The sequence below is a fragment of the Rhagoletis pomonella genome, unplaced genomic scaffold, assembly GCF_013731165.1.
Source record: "Rhagoletis pomonella isolate Grant_MI unplaced genomic scaffold, Rhpom_1.0 Rhpom_scaffold_00004, whole genome shotgun sequence".
Lineage (NCBI taxonomy): Eukaryota > Metazoa > Arthropoda > Insecta > Diptera > Tephritidae > Rhagoletis > Rhagoletis pomonella.
The window spans coordinates 44990879-45018074 of NW_023458558.1; the positions used below are offsets into that span (position 1 = coordinate 44990879).

General features: G+C 37.6%; 1 protein-coding gene across 3 annotated transcripts in view; it reads left to right on the forward strand.

Annotated features, from left to right (window-relative positions):
• The window catches only part of LOC118737619 (dedicator of cytokinesis protein 3), a 144170-nt gene extending 121112 nt beyond the window's left edge, over window positions 1–23058 (forward strand). For 2 of the 3 annotated variants that reach the window (XM_036468239.1, XM_036468240.1), the window contains exons 5-16: window positions 4076–4196; window positions 4273–4516; window positions 4611–4831; window positions 7792–9304; window positions 11636–12456; window positions 12522–12631; window positions 15909–15926; window positions 17918–18124; window positions 19811–19985; window positions 20063–20284; window positions 20357–20593; window positions 21228–23058. In XM_036468239.1, coding sequence (XP_036324132.1) covers window positions 4076–4196; window positions 4273–4516; window positions 4611–4831; window positions 7792–9304; window positions 11636–12456; window positions 12522–12631; window positions 15909–15926; window positions 17918–18124; window positions 19811–19985; window positions 20063–20284; window positions 20357–20593; window positions 21228–22961 — 5623 coding nt within the window. In that variant the 3' untranslated portion in view covers window positions 22962–23058. The remainder of the gene's footprint in view (window positions 1–4075; window positions 4197–4272; window positions 4517–4610; window positions 4832–7791; window positions 9305–11635; window positions 12457–12521; window positions 12632–15908; window positions 15927–17917; window positions 18125–19810; window positions 19986–20062; window positions 20285–20356; window positions 20594–21227) is intronic. The other variant, XM_036468242.1, reaches the window with a different exon arrangement.
• Window positions 23059–27196: the final 4138 nt, after the last annotated feature.

Sequence of the window (27196 nt, forward strand, 5' to 3'; positions counted from 1 at the left end):
TTGTCAAATTTTGTTGAGATATCGAATTTTACGGTTTTTTAAATTCATCGAATTATCGATATTGACAAACTGGAGTGTATCGGGTCAATTCCAAGTCCTTCAAAGATGTAAAAGCAATTTTTTAAGCAGATTTTCCGGTAGCGCCAGCTAAGTTAGAAAACCTCCCCAAGTTTCTTAGAAAAACTGTCGAATTTCATATTTTATTTAAACAAAAACAAATAATATTTATTGCAAAGTACATTCATACATATAGTACCTACATGTGATCTTTCTATACATTTCATTGGAAGATGTCTTACGTCTTTACGAAAGCCTGCAAAGGGTGCAAAATAATCACAGCTTTCCATGGTTTAGATAGCACGATTTTATTCCTGTGAGTGTATCCAAGGGCTTTTGCGATAATGAAAGGCACTGTCGAATTGTAACACCGTGGTCCTGCCTGAGAAAAATCGATCAAAAAAGCTTTAAAAAGTCAACTTTCTTTCTATTTAATGTACGCCACATGGCAACTCTTAACGATATCACATGAAGTCTAAGTTTACCACACAAATCTCGTAACTACATGTATGTAAATATGTATTTATAAGCATAAATGACTCATTGACCTTACAGAAAGCAACTCTAACGTCAAACACACACACACAGTAACACTCATTTAAGTACATATCAGAGAAATGAAGTTATAACCTGTTCCCACAAAATTTAGTGAGTACCAAGGTGGCAGAGTTCTCGCATAAAATTAATGAGTTATGTATGTACATACATATGCATGCATGTATAATTAACTGGCATGATATCACACCTTTAATAATATAGAGATGTAACTCAAAATTTACGTTTTGCAGATTTCATTATGCAATTAATAAGCTTGATAAGTAAAATTTGTTCAGTCTTAACAGATAATCAAACTTCCCAAATATTTCAAAAATGTGTGTCTTTCCATCTGTCTTTTTGTATACCAACTGAACTGAATTGAATTGATACAACTTTGCGTTTTCTCACAAAAATGAAATTTTTAAATACTTCGCTATATTATTAAACGCGCGATATGTTATACCTGTGCTGGACAAGTGGCAACACTTTCCGCAAGAGTACCTCAATATGTACGGATATAACCGTTTTCTGAATAGTAGACAACGAGCTACTCTTGAAAATACAACTAAGCAACGAGCAAAGAAACAAAAAATAAACAAATGAAAGCAAATATTTATGACTACATTCCGGGCTTTTGAAAAATACTCGCAAACCCTAAATGGGAACGTGATGAATTGCATGAGACGGCCTATGCAGGAGAGCACACCTACAGCCATATTATATGTATACGTATGTATGTACATTAGGGTGGACCGAATTGCATGTGAAAAAGTAAAGTCGGAATTTTTATGCTCTCACCCCCTGGAATTGTTCTACGCCAAAAAATATGTATGTATACCTCTATTTTTTTATTTTGAAATCAAACAATAATTAGAAGTCGGTCAAAGCGCTCAAAGTTTTGCATGTACATATCGCCACCTAAATGCAAAATAACGTAACGACATCATCGTCACTGAAATGGAAAAAGTCATGACTAATTTTTTTTTCATAAAACGATGTGGAGAGTTGTAACTCGATGAAATCCATCATAGCAATCAAAAAGTGAATTTTGCATTTTTTATAAATTACGACTTTTTGCATTTCAGGTGACGATATGTTTTTATATGGGGAAAACAACTTCGTAGAAGTGGTATAGAGTTCATGAAAATCAATATTTTACGATCGGAAAACTCTGTTTCTCGTCAGGAGATTCCCAATAATAATACACAATTGTTTATTTAACCATTGCTTATAGTAACTACATATATTTTATAGATCCTACAAAAACTGCCAAAAATCCCAGAAAATACAATGGGGGAACCAATAAAAAAAATTTAGTATTCAAAAATGGTTAAATAAACAATTTGGTATTATTATTTGAAGTCTCCTGAAGAGAATCAGAGTTTTCCTATGGACAAATTTTTTATTTTCAAGAATTCTTTACCGTTTCTACGAAAAAGTTGTTTTCCGTCATATAAAATACAAAACAAAAAAAAAATGTGTATATTTTTTCAGTATAGAACAATCCTAGGGGGTGTGAGCATTAAAATTTCGACTTTCCTCTTCTTTTTTTTTTGACCCCCCTAATGTACATATGCATTTACAGGGATTAGCACATTTCTACCTTGTTAGAGCCATCATCAGCCGCGAGGGCTTCACGCACGCGCAGCTTCTCATTATCATTTCTTAACCGATACATTGCTGATGTTGCTCTTGCTGCTACAATGGTCGTCGTCTACCACGAGCTTTCCTCGCTTTTGCAACTTTTGCACCTTCGCCCCATGTGTGCACATGCCGTTCATCTTCGTCATCATCGCTACCACATTACTATCGTCAGCATTGGGCCTGTTGGCCGTCTCTTTCTTTGCGTAAGCCAGGTAGACGACGTAAGCGTAGAACGGCAGCTCACTGTGTAGCACAACAGCGACAGCGAGCCTGCTTCTGCTGCTGCTGTATGTAAGCGCTTACGCTACGAATGCCGATCGCGTTTTTGTTCCGCTTGAGCGCGAGTAGTGTTTATGGTTATGGTATTGGTATTGTGGTAGTTGGCCAACAAACAGCTCCACACAGCAACAGCAATCGCCCCACGATCGTACTGAATTGATCTTGCACCGAATTGGTTGGTGTGCTGCTTGTTTGGGATGTTGTGAACCCGCTTTTGTATCATTGTCGACAATACAAATGTTGAATTTAGCAGTGGTGATCTATGTATGTACATCGAAATGAATGCGATTTTTGTAGCCAAGTGTTGGTGTTGCATTGCATTGAACTTGAGTGTGCATAAGCACATAGTAAAATGCGTTGTTGTTGTCGTTATATAAAAAAAATATTTAAAAATCGAAGTGTGAAATTAAGTTTGGGCCCTGCATTTTTGTAAATTACATATTTTATACAGTTTTTACCAGGGCTGTAAACCGGTTTAGAACCGAACCGTCGCTTTTTGCCTGAACCGAACCATTTTTATTTTAAAATGCCAAAACCGAAAACCACTCAAAAAATGGTTCGGTTCGGTTCAAAATTCAATAAAGCATTTCTCAAGTTTTGTAATACACAACTTTGTCTAAAAATGCAACCCTATGGAAAAACTGCAAACATTTTTGTGTTTAATGGCATCTCTTGAACTGTTTTTATATGCAAGAAAATGCATAGATATCACCGCCAGCAAAAAATAATAATAAAAAATAAAAAATTGGTACAAATTTTAAGATATGTAATACAAGCTTACATTTATTTTATTTTATTTAATTTAATTTTATTTAATTTTATTTTATTTTATTTTACTTTATTTTATTTTATTTTATTTTATTTTACTTTATTTTATTTTACTTTATTTTATTTTATTTTATTTTATTTTATTTTACTTTATTTTATTTTTTTTATTTTATTTATTTTTATTTTATTTTATTTTAATATATTTTATTTTATTTTTATTATAATCAATATATCCAATATATTAATAACCAGAACTTGTTAAAATGTCGCGTCGTTATTTATTTTGCCAGAACTGCATAATTAAAATTTCATGAAGAAAATGCGTTTATGTAGCATAAACGGCGCTCTTAGAACCAGAGTAACCTATCCACCACTAAAAAGGTGTTACTTATAGCAATACATATGTGCATATGTGCAATGAAAAGTTTCTTTCATTTGGCCCAAAAGGGGTTATAACGATCGTTGATTACGTTGCAGTTTTCAAATACAAAAATATGCTTTTACTTCTATATATCTTTACCTTAATTTAGTAGTAAGATCCTAGCTCATTTTCTTTCGTAATCCAGCTTTTTGGAAGGGTCGGCAGATTATTAACTAACCATCGAATAGAAATTAAAAATAATTATTTCAGTATTAAATTACATATGACCTTTAATAAAAAGCCAGCGTTTGATGGAAATTCGAAAATAACTGTATATTTGCATACTATAGATTTCACTAAAAATTAAGCGGATGCTTAAATAAATAAGTACTTAATCTAACGCATGTTTTTTTGTTGGTTTATTTGCAGAAAACTTGGCTTGGATCAAGTGCCACGAATCGGTCCATTAGCAGTTGATCCGCATAACATCGGAGTTGTGGGTCTGTACAACGTGCATGTGACAAGTGCAGATAACGCAAAGGCATCATCGGTAAGACAAACATTTGTATAGTTTATAAATTTTTAATAATACCAATATAATTTATCCATTTTTTTTTTTCATGCAGAGTCGCGGTACGTTACGTCGCAAAGTTCAGCGAAAAATACTTACACACCATTTATACTTTTGTATGCGTGATTTTGGCCACCGTATTGGTGGCGATGACGCTGAGGTATATTTCTTCCTATACGATGCCAATCCATCGCGCATGCGCGCGCTATCAGAACGTTTTTTGGTAAAAATATCAAAAGATGGTTTCTCAAATTATATAGAAAAGTTGCATAGCAACTGTACGGTATTCACAGATTTAGGTATGTTAAGATAAAAATTTCCATAATAAATTAAGATCATTGTGTATAAACTTTACATGTATGTATGTAACTTGTATATCAAAACTGTTTTCAGGTGCTGTGGATTTGAATGAAGATTTACATTTAGTGGCTGTGGTAATGCGTGTGGGGAAAATCATTCCGTCAGAGACGGGCAAAAAGGTTGAGAAGAATAATAGCCTTTGTTGTACGGGTCCCACTTATCGTCGTCCTTTTGGTGTGGGCGTGTTGCCACTAAATGAAATTATTCACTATGATAGTTCTGTCGAAACAGAGGAGAAGGAATTTAATTTTAAGGTTAGTGTACTCCGCTATGAAAAAAAATCATATAATCATAATTTTATATTTAAACAAGTAAGAAAGTCTAAGTTCGGGCGGAGCCGAACATTAAGTACCCGGCGCAAGTATTAAATATATACTTTTTCACCCTTCCGAAACCTTCCGCTAGATGGTAAGCCGAGGTGTATCAATTTTGAGTAAATTAGCGTCCTTCAATTTCGAAATATTGAAGTTTCAAGCATTTCTTAAATTTACCGTTATATGAGAATCGGCCGTTATTTTAGTCCGATTTCAATAATTTTCAACGTTTTGCTTACACGTGGCAAGTACAATAACCATACCGAGTTTGGTACAAATTCGTAGAACGGTTACCGATATACTTATATGTGATCATAAGTGGGCGGTGCCACGCCCATTTTCCAAAATTTTACCATAAACGTATTTCTTGGTAAAGAATTGTTGCAAGCATCAACTTTGAATAAATTAGCTTCAATATTTAATGATTTATCGAAGATTTTGTATTTCTCTAAATTACCGTTATATGGGATGTGGGCGTGGTTATTGTCCGATTTTAAAAGTTTTCGGCGGTTTTTTATGCTGTACCAAGGCCAACAACTGTGCCAAGTTTGGAAGAAATTGGTGCAGCGGTTACCAAGATATACGCATGTAACCATAAGTGGGCGTGGCTACGCCCATTTTCCAAAAATTTATAATATTCTTATTTTTCGTTTAAAACTTATTATAAATATCAATTTTGAGTGAATAATCTCCAGTAGTTACTAAAATATCGCAGTTTTCGTATTTCTGGAAATTACCGTTATATGGGAAGTGGGCGTGGTTAAAGTCAGATTTCGCCCATTTTCAATACCAACCTACCTTGGATTAAGGGAAACCCACATACCAAATTTCGTTGAGATATCTAAATTTTTGCTCGAGTTATCGTGTACACGGACGGACGGACAGACGGACAGACGGACGGACAGACAGACATGGCTTAATCGATTTCTTTTTTCATCCTGATCATTTATGTATACATTGGTCTATATCTATCTCGTTTCGTTTTGGCTGTTACAAACAACCGTTATGTGAACAAAATTAATATACCCTTGTGCACAAGTGCGCTCGGGTATAAAAACGAATTTCTGGTTGCAATACATATTATGCATTGATAACTTCGTCGATACATATGTATGTAGGTATGTATGTCTCATCGTCATACATGTACTGGGGCCTTGCGACGTCTACTACAGCTGCCATGTAAAGGAGTGCAAATTCGGTGTTGGTTTTATGGTGGGAGAGAGACCGCCGAGTATTATCGTTTACCCCAGTGGACGGGCATCTAGTCACAATCCGCATCAAAGCGAGATTCTTCAACATCTCGCTCATCTGCGCCCATGTCCCGACGGAAGAGAAAGATGAGGTATCCAAGGATCTCTTCTATGAGCGCTTGGAGCGCACGTACGGGCGCTGCCCCGCCATAATATCAAAATCGGGCTTGGCAACTTCAATGCCAGGGTAGGCAAGGAAGGGATCTTTGGAACCACCGTCCAAAAAATCAGCCTCCAAGACGAAACGTCTGACAACGGACTGAGACTGATTGACTTCGCCGAGGCCCGAAACATGGTAGTATGCAGTATTAGGTTCAAGCTGTCTCCGGATCGAAAAACAAGGAACCGAATCGATCATGTTGTGATAGACGGAAGGCACACTTCCAGCGTTTTGGACATACACTCCGAAGTCAAAACATCAACTCGGAACTATCTTGTTGCAGCGAAAATATGCACCGTACTACTATAAGAACAAGAATGGCGACCTAGTTACTTAAATTATGGAGGGAACACTTCTCCACCATACTGAGTGGTAGCAGAACGGAAAGTTGTGGCGAAGAAGAACCCGAATCCGCAGTCGATTATGACGGACTCGATATACAACCGCCTGACCATGACGAATAGCAAGAAGCGGCTGAAAACAACAAAGCTGCTGGAGCTGACAGCCTGCCAGCTAAGCTATTCAAGTACGGTGACGAGCAATATGGTTAGATGAACGCATGCCCGACGACTGGAATTTAAGTGTTCTCTGTCCAATCCAATACCGCGGGATCAGCCTTCTAAGCATAGGTTATAAGGTCTTGTCGAGTGTTTTGTACGAAAGACTGAAGGCCACCGTTAATGAACTGATTGGACCTTATCAGTGTGGCTTTAGATCTGGCAAATCCACTATAGACCAAGTATTCACAATACGCCAAACCTTGGAAAAGACCCGCGAGAAGAAGATCGACACTCACAAGCTATATATTTTTCAATTTTAAAGCCGCTTTCGACAGCACTAAGAGGAGTTGCCTATACGCCTCTATGTCTGAATTTGGCATCCCCGCCAAACTGATACGGTTGTGTAAAATGACGTTGAGCAATACCACCAGCTCCGTCAGAATTGGGAAAGACTTTCCGAACCGTTCGCCACAAAACGGGGATTCAGACGGGGCGACTCCCTCTTATGTAGCTTCTTTATTCTGATGTTGGAGAAGATAATAAGAGCTGCAGAACTGAACCGCTGAACTGATGACATCGACATCATCGGTAACAAAAACCGCGAAGTCTGTTCTGCCTTTCCAAGTTGGATAAGGGAGCAAAGCAAACTTTGATCGTCGTCTAAATATTTTTTGATTTAAAAAAAACAGGGGTATAATGTTTTCGGTATAGAACAATCCCAGCTTTTATAATTCTCCTTTTCAACCAGTCTGTTGATGATCAGGCGCCTTTCGGATACGAAAATTTTACGGCAAACGCACTACTCGCAAAACGTACATTTATTTCCTTCCTTCTAGGCTTACATATTTCTCTTTAGTATTTCACTTAACATGCTTACATATATATTTGTCTATGAATGTAGATACATACATATGTATATAACCATACAATTTTATCTAATTTACTTTCATTTTCCTAATTATTTTTCGCACAAATCCTAAATAAACGTAGATATATCAATGCGAAGAAAAAGACTTTCATCAACTACATGAATTAATAATTAAGAAATCAACTGGCAAATTCTCGCCAATAACCTCAGGCAATCAAAATACACAGGGCATCGTAGTATCGCTCAAACTGCTGCATGGCGGACTCGGTCAGGCGCGTCAAGAGCAACCGCTACTCTTTCAAGGCACGACAATCACGCGCAAAATGGGCTTCCCCGATGTCATTATGCCCGGTGACGTGCGCAACGATCTCTTCATCACCTTGGAGCGTGGTGAATTCGAACGTGGCGGCAAGAACACTGCCAAAAATATCCTAACAACTGTGGTTGTGCTCGATACAGGTGGTACTATTTTAACCGAATGTTTATGGGGCGCTTCCGGCATGGATCCGCAGAACTATTATAAATCCATGATATTATATCATCAAAACTCACCCTGTTGGAATGAAATGCTGCGCTTGAGTGTGCCAATCGATAAGTTCTCCACCGCGCATGTACGTTTTGAATTTCGACATTGTTCCACACGCGAAAAATCGGATCCCAAACTCTTCGGATTCAGTTTTGCTCGTCTAATGGACCCTAGCGGTGCCACTCTAACGGATGGTCAACACGAGTTGTACGTTTACAAGTGTGAGGATGCGGGCAAACTGCATGCCGGTAATTATCTAAAGTTGCCTAGCAAACCAAAGGATCCACACGCCAAAGTGGATTGTAGTTCAATATTTCATCGTAGCTCGAAAGAAGTATTTGTTATCAAATCGCTGTTATGCTCAACAAAGCTGACGCAAAATGCTGATCTTCTCTCGCTGCTTCAATGGCGCACAAATCCCGAAACTATACAAGATTCCCTTACGGGCGTTCTGCGACTAAACGATGAGGAGCTGGTTAAATTTTTGCAGGATGTGCTCGACGCACTATTTGCCATGTTCTCCAACGAAGAGGGCAATAGCACAGAGCATTCAGGTCTGGTGTTCCATGTGCTTGTCAGCATTTTCAGCGTATTGCAAAGCAATAAGTTCCAACATTTTCGACCTGTAATGAATGCCTATATTGAAAATCATTTCGCCGCTGCGCTCGTTTATAAGGGACTAATTACATCAGTGGAGCATATGGCGGTTTTTATGACCAAAGCCGAACATCCTGATCCATTCCAGAAATGTTTCAGTTCATTAGAATATATTTTCAAATTGCTGATACAATCACGAAAGTTGTTTGCGCGTGCTACTGGGGGCCAATATGAGGACTCTTTCCGTAGAGATTTGCATTCGCTCTTTACAGCTCTTAATGGTATGTTGGCAGTGCCATCCTATGATGTGATCATACCAACTCAAGAGGCGCTGTTGAACTCTACGGGTGTGGTGCTGGAACAATTAAAGGATACATTACCGGCGCCTGAATTGGGTATGTTGGCGCGAAATATGCTAGATGCCATACCGAGAGATGCACCTGTGCGGCTGATACAGGCGAAATTGAATGCTGTTAAGGATCTAGTGTCCGGTGAACTGTTTCACGAGGATGGTAAGTATGCCTCCATAAACTAAATATGTACATACATACTTAACACTTCCGCAGACGTAATGTCTTAGCATTTACCAGAAACGGAATCACGACATTCGCGATCGAATGATTACTTGTTTCGAATCGAATGAAATAAAATGAAAGCTCTTTTCTCTCCAATATAATTTAAATTGAGGCGGATTCGCTATCGAGTGCCGTAATCTCAAAATGAATTTTCAAATCGAGTTCCATTCGATCACGAAAGCCATGGTCTGGGCGTAATATTTAAGATTTTAACGAAGCTCAAATTTTAAACTTAATTTGGAAGTTTCGTTGGTGAAATTTTCTATATATCAAAAAAATTAACACCCTTTCATAAAAATGTTGAACTTTTTAATTTGATTTCTTAAAAATATTTTGAGTATGCAATTTTGTAGCCCATTCTTTTTTAGTATAATAGAGTGCAAGTTTGAAGCAGCTGGGATTTGCCGTTGATTTTTTGCAATTTTTTGTGGAGGGTGTTGCTAGTTTTTGACATATAAAAAAATCGTCGAACATACATACATAAATATGTATGTATGTGGTTCGTATGGAATAAAATGACTGACATCTTCAACAAAAAAATGGCCAAATATCAGCGGTAAGTCCTAGCTACTTCGAGCTTCCTATATAGTTATGATGAACACTATATTTTAAATACTGATAATATAGGACATACTATTTTTATGAAGAAATTGCTGCGAAAAAAATTAAAAATAATCACATGTTAATGGTTCTGCGATCACGTACTTTTTCGGATAGTTTTCTCTGAAGCCTGTTCCAGGTACTTAACGATTTGCCAGATTTTACAGGGAGCTATTCTCGTACGACACCTTTCATTAGGTTTATTAACGGCGAACCGAAAATAAAGTTACTACAAAATTTTTTATTGGAAAATACATGAATAGACCTAATATTTAATAGGATACGGCGATAAAGAAAATATGAAAAGCGACTCTAACAGGATTTTTTTGGTCCATTGAAAGGCCTATAAATTTCTGTCCGAAATTGTATACCGACAGAGTTTAACCGAGTCCACTTTTTCGTCAAAATGAAGTAGAAATTAAATATAATGGGGAAGAAACCACCTATTCAATTCGTCTGGACTTGGAAAATAATTTGTGGTAGCCATGTTGATGTCTGATAATGTAGTGTGAATCACCTGAATTAGCTTCACTACTGCAAAAATGAGAGATATCGAGCGAGATGACTTCTCAAGGTTGGCATTGTTCCCGGGTTTTTGTAGTGATACTACCTTACCTACATATATTCCACTGTACAGATATTTACACAGGTTGATGGTGCTAAGACCGGCCCGACTAATGGCTTTGGACGATCTAGTCATCCCGATGACCAACAGAACTTCGTTGTTGGTGAAAGCAAATGGCACACTAGTGTTTCACAGTTTAGCGATTTCTGCCGAAGGGTGTAGTGCGAATTTCCGGCTAAAATAGTTCATGTACTTCTTTGGGTCCGACGAAGTACACTTACTGAATGTAGTAGATACACTACCTCGTCGCGTTGAACAAATAATTGACCATAGACCAAAGCTTACTTGCACCAAGCACTAAGTTACTGGTCTTAACGTGCTTTGCCAATTTTGTCCGATTATTTTGATTTACCAAATTGAGATCCCTTATGCGGTGATCCCCCGCATCAACCTGTCGTAAAAGCAAGGTGGCTGAACATGCAGCGATCTTGCACAATCCGGGCATGAAGCGAACAGTAGCAGCTTGTACCAGTACCACGTTGTGGAAAGTAGGTGGTACAACACGTACTTCGATAGGAATAGGTAGGGCGGCAACAGTTTTTGCCTGTGTATTTCGTGCAGACGACCCCATTACCTTTGTTAAAGCCAATATAGTCACGGTAGTCCGCGAAGGCAAAGTCGCTGCTAGGTGACGCAGGTGTCGAGATATTTGAAAACCCCAAGTTTATGGTCCAATATAGTTCATATTTGGAATGAATATTACTTAAATGAAAAGGACTAACTCCACAAAAAGTGTTTCCCGATAGGTGCCACAGGAGTAGAGATATTTGGAACATCCCTATTTATGGTCCGCTTTACTTGAATGGAAAGAAATAACTCCACAAAAAATTTTGCCGTTAGGTGGTGTCCGCCACAATTTTTGTTTGGCACTAAAAAAAACTTGTTAAAAAAAATTGTTTTTAATTTCTGGTTTTCTGTATTTTGTGGAATATCTGCTGAAAAAAGAGGCACTTATTTTACTAATTTCCAATTAAACAAAGAAACTAAAATATATTGTACCTAAATCCGCTTATGCCCTGTCTCATTTCCCCACTCTCCTACAGACTCGCGCACAGTAGTTCTATCAGTCGCCTGTAAACACCTGCGCATGCATTTGGGCCGCCGCGATGAGCTGCGACTCTGTGCTGAAATAATATCTGAAATTCTAAATCATCTATATGATCTGCAACGCCAGCAGCGCGAAAAAGTCACAAACACATTGCAACATGACTTGGATTCGCTGTGTAAGAACATCCTCGGTATTCTCATCAAAACCATAAGCATCATGATGGAAGGTGCTCATGCTGTGCTTCCACAATTGGTCGCCTGCCTACTTGGTCTGCTGCAGCTGCTCGATGAAACGCATTACAAACACTACTGGGACGAGTTGAGTCCCAATAAAGATCCACGTGATTTGAAAGATTTCCTTAGCAAGTCATTACTGGTATTCGAGGAACTGCTCTCACAGGATTGGCAAGTGTTTCCAACCGATTGGTTGATCATGAAGTTGGCTTGCAACGATGTGCTGCGCAAGGCATTGGAAGAATTCGCAAAGCCATTGGTTTATCGTTTTCTCGGTCCGCAGTCCTTCGATTCACCACTTTGGTGGTCTTACTTTAGTTTAGCTGTTACATTTCTAACGCAACCATCACTGCAATTGGAAAAGTACCGCGAACCAAAGCGCAGAAAGATTTTAAATACGCACGGTGATATGCGTGTGCTAATGGGTTTCCAAATACTCAGCATGTGGTCACAGTTGGGTGAACAAAAGTTGCACTTTATACCCTCAATGGTGGGACCGTTCCTGGAAGTAACGCTCGTGCCAGAGCCAGCGCTGAGGAAGGCAACTTTGACAGTCTTCTACGATATGATGCAGTGCGAGCAAGTAAGAACTTTTTTTTAATTAATTTACTATGTTAAGTATATTACATTTAGAAAATATTATTTCAGAGTGCACGTGGTTCCTTTCGGTTAGTGGAGAGTGAACTTATCGATAAATTGGATTTGCTAATCAGCGAAAACAAGGGCGACGATGAGTACCGTGAACTTTTCAGCACAATGTAAGTTTTTTAATAAATCAATATTATTTAACATAAATTACTTCAACTGGCACGGTCATTAGGCTGGGGTAAGCAAATATCAGATTCAGAAAAAGATTTGGTAACAGAAATTTCTTGTTTTTTACAATTTCCCAACGCCGAGCAGAAGGGTAAAAAAGATTCATACTTCTATGTAAATATAAAGCACTGAAAAAATATTACTCATGTATGTACTTATGTAGTTTTTTTCCCCCATTTTTTTTTCTTAGAATTTCCTAAATTATAAAAGTAAATAGTTGGATAAAAAGATCGCAGGGTTACATGATCTGCCATTTTTTCAGTTTCTATTAGCCTGTTGTAAGTTTTGTTCTAGGTAATTGAAACAGTTATAAATGGCCCAATTGCATTAATTTCAAGCTCCGCATTTCGTACGCATGATAGCTTTAAAGCTAATTTACTTACAATGAAGAGAAAAGTTCCGCCTCCGTAAAAAACAAAATGCGAACAAAACTCTAGAGAACGTTCTCAAGAAGAACAGAATGAGCACGAAACTTTCAGGAACATTTTCAATGAGATACAAATGAGAACGAAAGTATCGAGAACGCTTAGAAGGAGGGTTAAATAAGAACAAAAGTCTGAGGAACGGTTTGCTGGAGAACAAAAGTTTTGAGGAGATAAACGGGCAGTTTACCCTGATAAAGATAAACGATCTGGAAATTTCCATGGAAATTTTTTAAATTTTTTCAAGAAAAGTTTGTGTCTTAAGTCTTTCGTTCGCTTAATTTGCTTAATTATTTTTAACATTTTTATTGAGCTTTGTACCACGATTGTTTATTAGGAAAAATTAAAAAAGCAACGAAGTCTAAGCGGTAGAAGTTATAGCAGCTATTTCGGAGATCACCACATATCCTCATCAGACTTCTTTTTTCTAGACTTCAGCAGGGATCGAACCTGCGTAATCGATATTCAAAGTCAGAAGCGTTAACCACTGAGCTATGTACATCCCGTAAACTCTTGTTGCTAATTCATTGCTTATTTATCTTTCAATTCTTTTTTGATTAATTTTAATATTCAAACATTTCAAACAAATGGAACGCTATGACAAAAATTCCTGTTTCATTCAGAAAGTTCCTCGAGGGAAAGTTCCTTACACTTTTGTTCCCGTTTTGTTCTTTTCCAGAACGTTCCGTTGAGAACGTTCTTCACAGTTTTTTCTCATTTTCGTTCTTAGGAATATACTCTGGACGGTTTTGTTCTCATTTTGTTTGCGTTTTTAAACGTTATTGGGAATAAAACTACGGGAACGACATTTAGTTTCGATCATACCTTTTGTTCTCAGGTGTCTGGTTTTTGGCTGTAATATGTATTTAAAAATTACATCATCATAGTATCAGCTTTCGGTCAGTTTCGACAAATTGAAAATTGGCGTCGCCGATTCGACGAAGCATGTACATCCAGGCCTAAAGGAAAAATACAATTTTTTTGGAAGCTCCATTATTTTCAATAATTTTCTACTCCAACGAAAATCGTCTTTCATTCTCTTATCCTGTAAGTTTATTTACATACATATATATGTGATTGGAGCACACTATGCAATATCAAGACAATAGGATTCTTCCTTCCATACAATTCATCACCGACAACAGAACACATATGATTCCTTTTTCTGATGCTTCGAAAACATTCGCGGCATCGTCTCGGTTGGAGCTTAACTTAACCCGAATGGGATTATGCGCATATGTATGAATATAACTCAGGTTGAGGAATTTTATTCCTTCCAAATTAAAGTCTCTCAATAATATGTTTAACTTAACCCTGCTAACTTTGTTTAACACCCCTATTGCGAATGTCGACTGGCAGTAGATAAACGACTATTAAGCGATTATCGATTATCGATGCTATTGCGAGTGTCGCTTAGTCGCTCAATTAGCGACTGTGAATACTTTTTAATCGCTCATCCTTCTATTGCTGTTTTTTAGTCGTTGGAGTTTGCGTTTATAAAATTTACATAAGAAAGTGGTACTATAATGGATAAAAAGTAAGTCAATTGAACTGGAAGTTGTAAAAACTTGTGAAATATACATATGCATGTATGTGTCTGAATTACAGATCAAAAATTATAAGCAACAAAAGGCGCGGTTGGTCGTACTGATGCAGGAGAGTGAAGACATAGGCAAAGGAATTTCCGGAAAGAGTAGGGTAGGAAGCTCCGCTTCTATTGGAAAAGATACATATACAATATTTCTTGTGCATATAACTCCGGCTACGCCATCCACAGTGTTTTTGCGCAGAACCAACATCAAAAGTTTATACAAAAAAACTGCATAATTTATTAATTGACTAGTGCTCGGAAATTTGAAATCTTTATTTTAAATTAAAGTTGAATTCTTTCAATACACTTGTTATGTTGTTATGTTAAAGTTTTTAAACTCGGGTCACGCGTTTGGACATAAAAACCCAACATCATTGTACAAAAAACTTAACCGTACCGTATTTCTTAAACTTCCATAAAGTTTATTAATGAGGAAAACAGCTTTTCCTGCAAATCATGTACAGCCTAAAAACCGTGAAGCATCGGGAACGCAACTTCTATTCATAAAACTCACACATGTACATACACCTTCCAAGTCCAAGGGATCCGACGAATCTCGCAATTCCCTCCTTGCTTTAGCCAACTCTACTAATCTATTAGCTTCCGCATCATCTTCCTCATCACTAAACCATATTTCAACTGTGTCCATTTTTTAAATTTTATAATAAAAGCAATTATTTTAAAAATGATGTAAATAAAATACTCAAGAAACAAATGCAAACAAACAAACAGCTGTTTACAATTCTGTCAACCATTCACAATAGTACAAATTTTTATCGATCAAGTTACACAATAGCAAAATAAAAGATGATCGACTCGATCGACAAATTTCTATTCTACTGCCAGTCGACACTCGCAATAGGGGCCTAATTTTGGGGTAACCATCAGTTATCCAGAACAATATATGTATACATAAATATGTGCATATTTATGTAAGTGCATAAATCAGTTGGTGCACGCCGACTTGCCCCAGTCTAATGCTCAATTCTAACATTTATGCATAGTTTCATGTGTATATGTGTTTATTTATCCCTAACAATAACTATTTTTTGTACTTATACCAGTTTGTATATATGTAAACATTTGCATATTTTGTACTAATCATATCATGTTAAATGTCTGTTCATCGCCTACAAATCGCCTCTTAAAAAATATGTTAAATATGCATACAATTAACAAACACAAAATGCAACCAACCAACCGAAGGGAACATCTGAGCTTGGTGTAAGTGAAAAATCTCATCTCACCTCAGTCATCGTTTTGTTTTGTTGTTGTAGTCTATTACCTCTGATTTGCTATCATTTCATTGTAGATTTTCACATTATTAAGCTAAACCGATATGTTACAGTTGTTTGTTTTATTTATTAACCTTTCTTTCTAATGTATTTACTTATGTAAAATATGGAGATTTCTTTAATCGAATTATCACTAATTTTTGGAACAGAAAAATTTGTGTAATTTAAAAAATGTCATGTGGAAACAGAGTTATGGCGAATTTAAACTAAGCATTGAAATGGCGAGCTTGTGAGTCTTTTGTTATCGATTTTTTTACATGGAAAAGAGCTTTTAAAGCTCAAAACGATTTTTTAAACTATTCTTATTTGTAGTGAGGATACTTGCCTTCCACGAAACCTCTGCATATTAGAAACTAACCGTTGTACATTTTTGTTGATTATTTTAACGAATTACTACAAAAACATAACTAAACCAAAAACAAAAAAAAATATATAAAAATGTGTTCGAAGCTGTAAATCTTGAAAACAACCGAATCGATTAAGCCCAATTTCATAGTTTATATTATCAGTTCAGCCCTATGTGTTTTGCCGTAGAATAAAAGAAAATCTTGGTAGAAGACGCTGAACTTCAGATATTTCTAGAAATCATTTTTACACTCCCCCTCATACCCAGAACATACACATATTCACATATCTATTTATGTATTACTTTCGCGAAAATATTTCTTTCGAGTTTTTCCAAACATTCGTATTAACTGTCCGAGGTGCAGAACATTATAAGAATTGAAATAAAAATAGAAGCAAATAATAATACTACTGAAAATTTACTTTATTAGAAAGATAATTTTTGTGTCGTTAGTATTTGAATATACTTATATGTATGCATGTGCATTAGAGAGGCCCAAAAATGCATGTGAACAAGTAAAATCTGAATTTTAATGCCGCCACCCCCTAGGGTTGTTCTTTACCGAAAAAATATACCCCAATTTTTTTATTTTGATATAAAAAAATTTGGGAGTTTCCAAAGCGCTCAAAGTTTTCCATGTATTTTATATCGGGAAAAACAACTTTTCGTAGAAATGGTGTAGAATTCTTGAAAATCAATATTTTTCGATCAGATTCCCAATAATAATGCCCAATTATTTCTTAAGCCGTTTTTTCATGGCAGTTATATTTGATAGGTCCGCCAAACCCCCCAGAATATGCTATGGGGTGACCAATAAAAATCTTTTAAATAAACAACTGGATATTAATATTGGAAGTTTCTACGAAAAATTGTTTTTCCCATATAAAATACATGGAAAACGTTGAGCGCTTTGAGCACTACCTAAATATTTTTTGATTAAAAAAAAAAAAATATGGGTACATTTTTTTGGTATAGAACAATCCTAGGGGGTGGCGGCAATAAAATTCCGACTTTACTATTTTTGGGCCACTCTAGTGTACATAGTTTCGGGTTTACGACTGCCGGCGGCCTAGAATATGGCACATTCTGCATATTAAATGGGACATTGTCTCTACATCGTTCGCACAAACCAATGACTCCACGTGACCGCAAAGAAAATGTTATATTCTGGTGTTAGCCTATTCCTGACAAAACTAAACTCAAAATAATTGATAATAACGTTGCCAGATTTGATCAATTTGAAATTGTTTTACTTTTTTACCGTATGGAAAATTCGCAACAACGATGTTTTTTCAGGGGACTCAGCAAATATTTTGTTATTGAGTTTTTCGTTTATCAAGGTTCGTTATATCGAAGTTTCACTGTATAATTTATTCGAGTCATATACTTGTGTATATTAATAACTTTTTCTTAGTATATCTGCAATAAATTGAAAGCTTTTGTTGTTGTGCTGTTATAGTTTCTTTATAAATACATATTTGGACTTTCCTTCTTGGCAATAATGAGTTTTTAAATCACTCATCACTATATATGTATGTATGTAACTATGTTGCGAATCATTCTTACCTACGCAGCTTACTGGAAAAAGTCCAAACAGAGAATCCCAGTTGGAAGGATGCTGGCACCGCTTTTATAGCATCGGTGACGCGTTTATTGGAGCGTTTATTGGATTATCGTAGCGTAATGCAGGGTGAGGAGAATCGTGACAAGCGAATGTCTTGCACAGTGAACTTATTGAATTTCTATAAAAATGAAATCAATCGCAAAGAGATGTACTTGAGGTGAGTAAAAATACGATATTTTAAAAAGAATGTATACTTATAATTTACAAAAACCTATTTTCACTCGGACCCAAATATGTTCCTTTTTTTTTATTAAACGACCCTGTTCAAGGGTGTTACATGAAGGGGCGAGTTAAAAGATATGAGATGTCAGTTGTGCCCTGTGGTAGCATTCGAGCAGTTCTTTTTCCGGCCTGAAGGTCGGCTCCTACAGGTCTATAACTTTGTTCACTGCATCCTACTGTTCTAGGTGACTAAACAGGCGCAGCATAATTTGGAACCTATCGGCCATGTATGTGGTCTGTTGATTAGAGAGGTAGCCGCTTGGAAGTAACGCATATCATCAATAGTTCCATTTCCCTGTGCCAATACTAAGCGGTTGTCAGAGTAATACAACAGAGAGCTGAGATAGCTTCGATATCTAGAAGTTAAATAGTATTGGTGGGAAAGATTGATGGGCAAGCCGATCTAGGCAGGGCTAAGTATTTAAGCCGCTAGAACAACAACAACAACGGCATATTTAATTATCATATAACATATAATTGGTGTGCCATCGACGTGAAGGCCTGGTTGAAACCTGACTTCCTTCGTCCAGGTGGTGAAGAGGGTCGCCGTTGATTTCGTTGGGGGGAGAGTATTAGACTTCTTGCGGTGAAGAAGCGAGAAAGTTAAGAGAGATAGCCGTTTACTTTCCAACAGAAGTCATCAATTCCATTCCCAGATGCCAATATCGAACTGTTGTCAGTGCATGAGATCAGGGAAATTCCTTCCGGTGGCTGAGGGCGCTTCGAGATATAGAAGTAAAACAGTAGGGGGGAGTTTACATCCCCCTGCGGAACCCCTTGTTTAATTCTTCTAGGTTTAGAGGTTTGATCTCGGAAGATTACTGACGACTTGGGACCATTCATATAATTCGCCGACCTCCGTTTGAGTCCCTGTGGGAGAGCATCCATGTCTTCTAGTAGCGTGAAATTATAACGGTGTCAAATGCCTTTGATATGTACAACGCTACAGGGGCGGTTGCGGTTTAGGCCACGAGTTATATAAGTGTTTATGGCGTTAAGTGCTGTTGTTATTTTAAGCACTTTACGGAAACCATGCTGATACTTCCCTGAGGTCAGGTGGTGTATAAAGTACGAGAGTAGCATGTTGTTGGCTGGTTTCCCCGGTTGCAGCAGTGGGACCACTTATAAGAGAGTGATCATTGACAATTTAAGAACCTTGGTGAGATATGCTACTCCCGCTGCAACCAATTGTTTCAGCCTCAGCATGAAAATTTCGTCTACACACCGGAATGACTCGGTTTTTTCCCAGTGCTGTTTTTTGGCGACCTAACCCCGTTTATATCGGCGAACCCCATTAATCGTCGCTGTGTGGTTATGGTGGTTGGTAGCACCGAAGGCGACATTTACGGCCACTGCAAACTGGCTCTTAGTCTAAAAAAAATATTTACAATGACAACGATATATCTAAAAGTACGGTAAGTATAGACCAATTGGGAGACATCATTCTGCCCATCTTGCTGCGGGTCTATACAAGTATGTAAGCCTAGAACAAACTACAATCGAAACGCCTCCCACCACTCCTCCTTAGGCTTGAACATTTTGTTGTTGATTTTCAGTTATTATGCTATTTTCATACACAAATCTGGATTCGTAACACCTACATATGTATAATTTGGTACAGATACATCTATAAACTACACGACTTACATCTACAAGCGGAAAATTACACTGAGGCTGGTTACACGCTAAAACTCTATGCTAATATGCTGAATTGGGATCGTGAGTCACTCTGTTTCGCACCGAACGATAATACTGGCCAGCCAGAGTGGCAGCGCAAAGAGCGACTCTATCATGAGGTAATGATATCAATTGGGATTCTTCTATTTTTGTTGTCTACTTTATGTTGTTTAACTTTATTACTTCACTTTTGTAGATCTTGAAATATTTCGACAAGGGAAAATGTTGGGAAAAGGGCATTCCATTATGCAAAGAATTAGCTTTGCTCTATGAAACACGCCGTTTCGATTACAATAAACTCAGTGAGATACTTATACTCGAGGCAAAATTTTTCCAAAATATTCTAACGCAACTGCGCCCAGAACCGGAGTATTTTCGTGTTGGTTTCTATGGACTGGGTTTTCCGCTTTTTGTGAGGGTGAGTTTAAGCATTCTGCAAAATCTTTGCTTTTTAATTTATATTAAACAAAATATTATATCAATTTTGTAGAACAAACAATTCGTCTATCGCGGCTTAGAGTATGAACGTATAGGTGCTTTCACCCAACGCTTACAAACCGAATTTCCTGCGGCACAGATTTTAACCAACAATAGTCCACCAGATAACTCGATTCTCACTGCAGCAGAACAATATATACAAATTAGTAATGTACGACCAGTTGGCGATGCGCAAGCCTTAAAGACGGCAATGGTGCCAGTACCGGAGAAAATTGCTAGATTCTATGAGGTGAGTAAAAACGGGAATGAATTTGAAGAACTTTTAGTTCACATAAAGTCGGAATTTTATTGCTCTCACCCCCTAGGATCGTGCTATATCGAAAAAAAAACCTCTTTTATCTTTAAATCAAAGAATATTTGGAGGTCGCTTAAAGCGCTCAAAGCTACCCATGTAGTTTATATGGGGAAAAACCCATTTTCCATAGAAATGGTATATAAATAATCCTTTCCTTGAAAATCTATATCAATCAGCAATATCTCTTCAGGGGACTTCAAGAAATAATACCCAATTATTTATCAGACCTTTTTTTAATATTACTATATTTTATGGATTCCTCAAAAACGCTAATAACAAATGTTTAAATAAACAATTTGGTATTATTTTTCAGCTTCTCGTGACCTATAAATAACTTTTTATTAAAAAAAAACGGGTATATTTTTTCGAGAGTATTAAAATTTCGACGTTACTTTTCTCACATACATATATTTTTGGACCACCCTTTGGTACATATATATAAACTTGGATTTATTAACAACTCCTTTTTGACTTTGGCCAGTAGTTTTATTCCTTCGAAAAAAAATTAAAAATCGATAACCTTACACGTAGATTTTGTATACGCCAAATTTTTAACCTTTTCTTAAAGGTCAACGATGTGACACGCTTCATCTACGATCGCCCCATCTATAAAGGTCCTATCGATAAGGACAACGAATTTAAATCGCTGTGGATCGAACGCACCAAATTGGAAATATCCAATCAACTCCCCGGTATTTTGCGCTGGTTCGAAGTAAAACACAAGTCAGTACATGAAATCACCCCAGTAGAGTTTGCATGCGAGACAATGAATAATGTCGGCAAAGAATTATGGGATCTCATTGTACAGTATCGTACTGAACCAAAACGTAATATAAATCCCTTTTCGATGCGCTTACAAGGCATAATCGATGCCAATGTCATGGGTGGTATAAGCAAATATCAAGAGGCATTTTTCTCGGAACAATTTCTGAAGTCGCCACAAGGTCATGGCCAACAAACAAATGTGCAAAAATTAAAGGCTCTCATATTAGAGCAAATACAAGTACTCGAGCAGGCTTTGGAACTACACGGCACATTGGCGCCACCCAACGTACAGCCACTACATAATCGTTTACTTGAACGCTTCTCGCAGTTAAAACAAAGTTTATCAGGTCTGGGCCGGCTGAAGCGCCAACATTCGGAGAGCATAGTTAATACACCCTTGCCACCACTGCCAACCGAAAAACGCACAATGAGCCTGGGGAATCCCAGCTTAAATACTGGCTCGTCAAATTATTATGGAGTATATGAGCAAGATGATATATACACACGCCCGGGCGACACGTTACGTCCAGTCGAATCTGGCAATTCACTGCTGATACACAACTCATACCAAACGCTAAGCAATGAGAGCATGAGTATACCGGAAATCACGCGTGATAAAGTACCACCTGTACCGAATCGTCCGCGTTCGCAGAATTTCATGCCTGCCATGGATGGCCCAGAAGTGCCACCTAAGCGTAATGCCAATCAAGTGGGTTCACCCAGCGCACCTCCACTACCGCCGCGTGGCATAACGCCCGACAAGCGTGCTTCAAATCCTAGTGCCATAAATGATTTCAGCAGTAGTCAGTATCCCTCAGCTGGCTCAATGCCACGGCGCCCTTTGTCTGCCCATCACCAGCAACAACAACAGCATGAGCATGGTCAGAAGTATTCAGTGGTAGATATCAGCTTCGACGACCCTGAAGCGGATCAAGCTCCCCACTCTCTAACAAGTGTAGGTGAGACGGCGCAGCTTAATGTGATCGGGTATGGACCAAATGATTTTCGAGATTCAGGCATCTCAACAACAAGTTCGCACGATCTTAATAATTTGAATAATCTCAGTGAAGAGTCTTCATCCAATTCAGTGAGCACCGTGCATCATCGCGACCACTGCCGCTTGATATCGAATGGAAGCATGGACAGCGCCTACACCATCAACACTACGCTCAATATAAATCATCGTGAAAACTCGGCCAGCTCATTCGATATGGACGATCTGCCAATGCCGCCGCCACCTCCCATACCTCCCAAGTCATTGAATATTATCGCAACCGCGGACTCTTCTTCACTTGAAGAGCAGCATTCAACAAATCCAAACACAATTCAAAATCAAAATCATACTGCATCAAATCATTCTCATGCACTGAATCACCCAAATCATTTATCACAACATTCAACTCACAATCACAGTCAAAGTCACCAACAGAACGGTCTTGGTGCTAGTGATAACTATATAACACCTAAGAAGAGTGACGCCGCAAGTGGCGACAACGCTAGCGCCAGTGAATCTCACAATGATGGCGGCACTTTTTGAGTTGCAATATGTCGCTGCCATCAACCGCTGCTTCGCCCAGCAGCACCTCTACCGCTACCATCGGCCACAACGACCGAAACTGAAACTGAGACTTCATCCACCACACAAACGCCCTCACCAACACCACCACCACCTCCACCTTTGCTTCGCTCGCATGCGTCACATGTTGCGTTCTCACCCGGCCAAACATTACGCCGGCAATGTAAATCACCTACCACAAATTCGACAACCACTTCATTATCATTACCATCAAACGCATCTCAACTGCATTCATCGTATACACTAAATCGTCGCTACAATCATTACCATAGCACACATTATTGCCATGAATGCCTCTCCTCACCATCACCACCGGCGAGTGCGGTGGCTACCATAACCGAACAGGCAGTGGTCCATGCGTCCTCATCCTTATCCTCGTTGGTTACACCGCCACCGCTACCACCATTGCTGCCGCTTTCAATGCCATTGGCGCAAAACGAAACAGCGCCACCGGCAGCCTTGTTGGAGCATTGTTCCTGTGGTTTAACATTTACTGTAGAACCTGAGACTATTTACGAACTGTCACCACAACCCACGGTACACTTTGAGCTACCCTCACAATCTACCACGCAATATGGCAGTCAAAGTGTATATAGTAGTAGTAGTAATATGTATGAATATGAACAAACGACAACGAACGATTCGAGTGAGGATTACGCTGAGGCTGGTAAAATGCAAACCCAAACAACACATATTCATGCGCACTGCTGTCAGCATGCGCGTTCCAATGCGCATGCGCAAACTGAATTTTCATATGAACAGCGATGATTTAGAGACGTGAAAATGCAGACAGCGGTGATGACGGTGACACGCGCGTAGTAGGATATAGGGAAAAGAAAGTATAGATATCAAACAAATTTAATGGATCATAAAACATTATAACGTAAGATAAGTACTCAGTAACAAGTGGTAAACACTTATAAATAGGTGACAAGTTGGAAAGATGAAGTTTACATTTTCATATAATTTTGTTTTGAAATATTGTGTTTATGTTGTTCTTATAGTTTTGAACTTCGTAAATATTTATTAGCTACTACCTTCTCAAATACACAATCTACTTAGGTCAAGTAAACAAATTTTTTACATTAAAAAGAGAATTTATTTCGAAAACAACGAAAAATTGCATACATATCTGTGTTCGTATGGAAAAGAAGCTTATATCGAAAGGCTGGCTTTAGTATAAATTGGCATTCGCAGCATACGATTGCGAATGACTCATTGGCGCTGAGCCGTTGAAGAACTTTTGGCTAATAAACGCGCAAAAAATAGTTCCGATACTAGCAAATCAATATTCTTATTAAGTCTCATCAAAAAATTCGTTGTCGTTTAAAGAACAAAGGGAATGCCGCATTATACTAAAGCCAGCCTTTCGACATAAGCTACTGTTCCATACGAACACAGATATGTATGTATGTGGTCCTGCAATCGATTGTCTTATTCAGTATCGTTTACAGAAAATCATTGTAGTACTTCATTCACTAGTCGATCGGAAAAAATTATGTCCGAGTGTGCTTACCTTAGCATCGCTTTCTCAAGTAGATTCTAAATGTATCTGCTCTTCACGTATATTTTTTTCAGAACAAAATCTGAAGATAAATTTTAAAACCTACTTGAGAATACGGCCCTAACAGATCACTCATATTCCAGCAAAAGCTAAAGCAATATTTTGTGGTTGTAATATGTTTATGGCAATCATTTTTCATATACCTAAAATTTAGAAAGCAAAGATCAAAGTTACAAAGTTTAAGGAATAAGTAGTTAAATACATTAGCCTGTTCCCGTACATCACGATTTGCAGGATTTACACGTTTTACAGGAACAGCTGTTTTCGCCTTTAATAAACCTTATGTGAACGTGGCGTAAGGGAACGACTTTGGATTAAATCCTGCAAAAGCTGCCAATCGTAGACATTCTGGAACGTACTAAATATGTATTTAAAAATGTACGTGTATCTGCTTGCATGGATAGGCGGCCAGTGGTAGCATTTAGGAAAGGTACGTCATAAAGTATGTAGATATATGTTTTACTGAATATTGTTAACAAATCAAAATTCAATATTGCCAGACACTTTCTGATGGCAGCTGAGTTCGTAATAATTCACTAGCGGATAAATCCATTTCAATTATTCGTTTATTATTTTGTATGAAGTATGAGCTAGAAATTATGTATGATACTCATACGCCGTGTGTGCACGCGTTTGGTGAAACTTAATAGAAAAATAAAAGCTATAGATAGCGCGAACTTTAACGTGTCTGGCGAGTGTTACCGTCAACAGAAAGTGTCTGGCAATATTAGATATTGATTTTTCGCAGTATTCAGTAAAACATATGTACATATATAAAAATCAGCGCGTCGACTCTAACAAAGGTAAATCACGTTTTTACGTACCTTTTCTACCTCCCAATTTGCCCAATGACTTCTGACTCGTTCTGGTGAACAATTTACCACAAAAGCGATTAGCGCCGTGGGCTCGTAAAAACGATGTACCATCGAAAATTCAAACCGGTGCTAAAAATTTATGCAATTGTAAAAAATAACTTAATTTAATTCGTTTAGTTTTTGTTTGTAGTTTAATATGTTTTTAGTGTATTAATTTTACTAGTGGTTCGTAAAAAAAAATATAAAAAAATCGTCCCCGAACTACCTAATTTTTGTGCAGTTATTTCTTTCTATTTTAGTAATATACATTCTAAATATGAAACAAATCGGACCATAAATACGGATTTCCTAGTATCTCGACTCCTGCGCCACCTATCGAGCGAAAGTTTTGTGAAATTATTCCTTTTCATATAAGTAATATACATTCTAAATATGAACCATATCGGGGTTTTCAAATATCTCGACTACTGTGCCCTCTATTGGATGATTTAATCTTTCATATTGCATTGTCATCGGGTTCATAAAGGTGAAAAAGCTTGTAAAAATAAAGGAAGGGGACTGAGAACGCGTTCCAGTTTTGGTTTAGCTCTGCATGAGAACAAAACGTTAATATCAAGAACGTTCTCACAATAGAACCAAACGGGAACAAAAGTATTACGAGCTGTTTAAACGAGAACAAAAAGTCCGGGAAGGTTTCCGTAAAGAACAAAATGCGAACAAAACTCTCAGCAACTTTCTCAAGAAGAACAGAATGAAATCGAAGCTTTCGGTAACGTTTGCAATGAGAACAAATGATCGAGAACGTTTTCAAGGCGGATCAAATAAGAACAAAATTCTGGGGAAGGTTCTGCTAGAAAACAGAACGCGAACAAAAGTTTTGAGAACTTAACGTTAAGAATGAGAGGGGCGTATTGGGATGAGAAATTGTTTCAGTAAGAGCCACGATTGTTATTTCTAAGCCAGAAGAAATCCAGATCGTTTAGACGGTGTTCACATGAGGCGATTTTCCAAGCCATTTCAGAGGCGATTAGTTGAATCAAAAGTTGGCTGCCACCCAACTTCATTGGAAGCGATTAGTTGGAAGGCTGTTCACACCAGGCGATAGTTGCTTTCAACTATAAGATGTCTGTAAAATCGCCTCATTTGAATACCGTATTATCACTCGGGTGAACTGTCCATTTATGGAACAGTTTTTTATTTTCTGTACAAGAAAAGTTCGTGTCTTAAGTCTTTCGTTTACTTAATTTGCAAAATTACTTAGGTTTACAAAAAAAGGTTTCTGCATATTGAAGCAATCCTCTATGTCCCTATGGTATTCGAGGCGGTCAATGCGATCCGATGTCCCTTAACCTCAAATATGGGAAAAAAAAATGTATTCGATCAAAATAAAAATTCATGTACATACATAGATTTTTGTTGTCGCTGAATCCGAATATGGGGACCCTTGATTCTTCATAATTATCTAGAGGTCCTCCCAAGGTTATCTCAAGGTCAAATTCAGATTATATTGAATTTTAAGGTCTATTAAATGAATTTTTTCCTACTTGACTTCAAATTATCTCGAACCTGACCTGATGGAAGCCTCTGATTCGTATTCAGGGCGTCGAATAACATAGGGATATACAGGTGTGGTTCTATATGCAGAAACTTTTTTTTGTAAACCTGTGTTATCTTTTAGTTATTTTTTAATTAATTTTAATATTCAAACATTTCAAACTAACGATTGCTTTGTGAAAAATTTTGTTCTCGCTTCCGTTCTTCGCAAATACTGCAGAGTTTGTTCCCGTTTCGTTCTATGTGAGAACGTTCCTGAGACT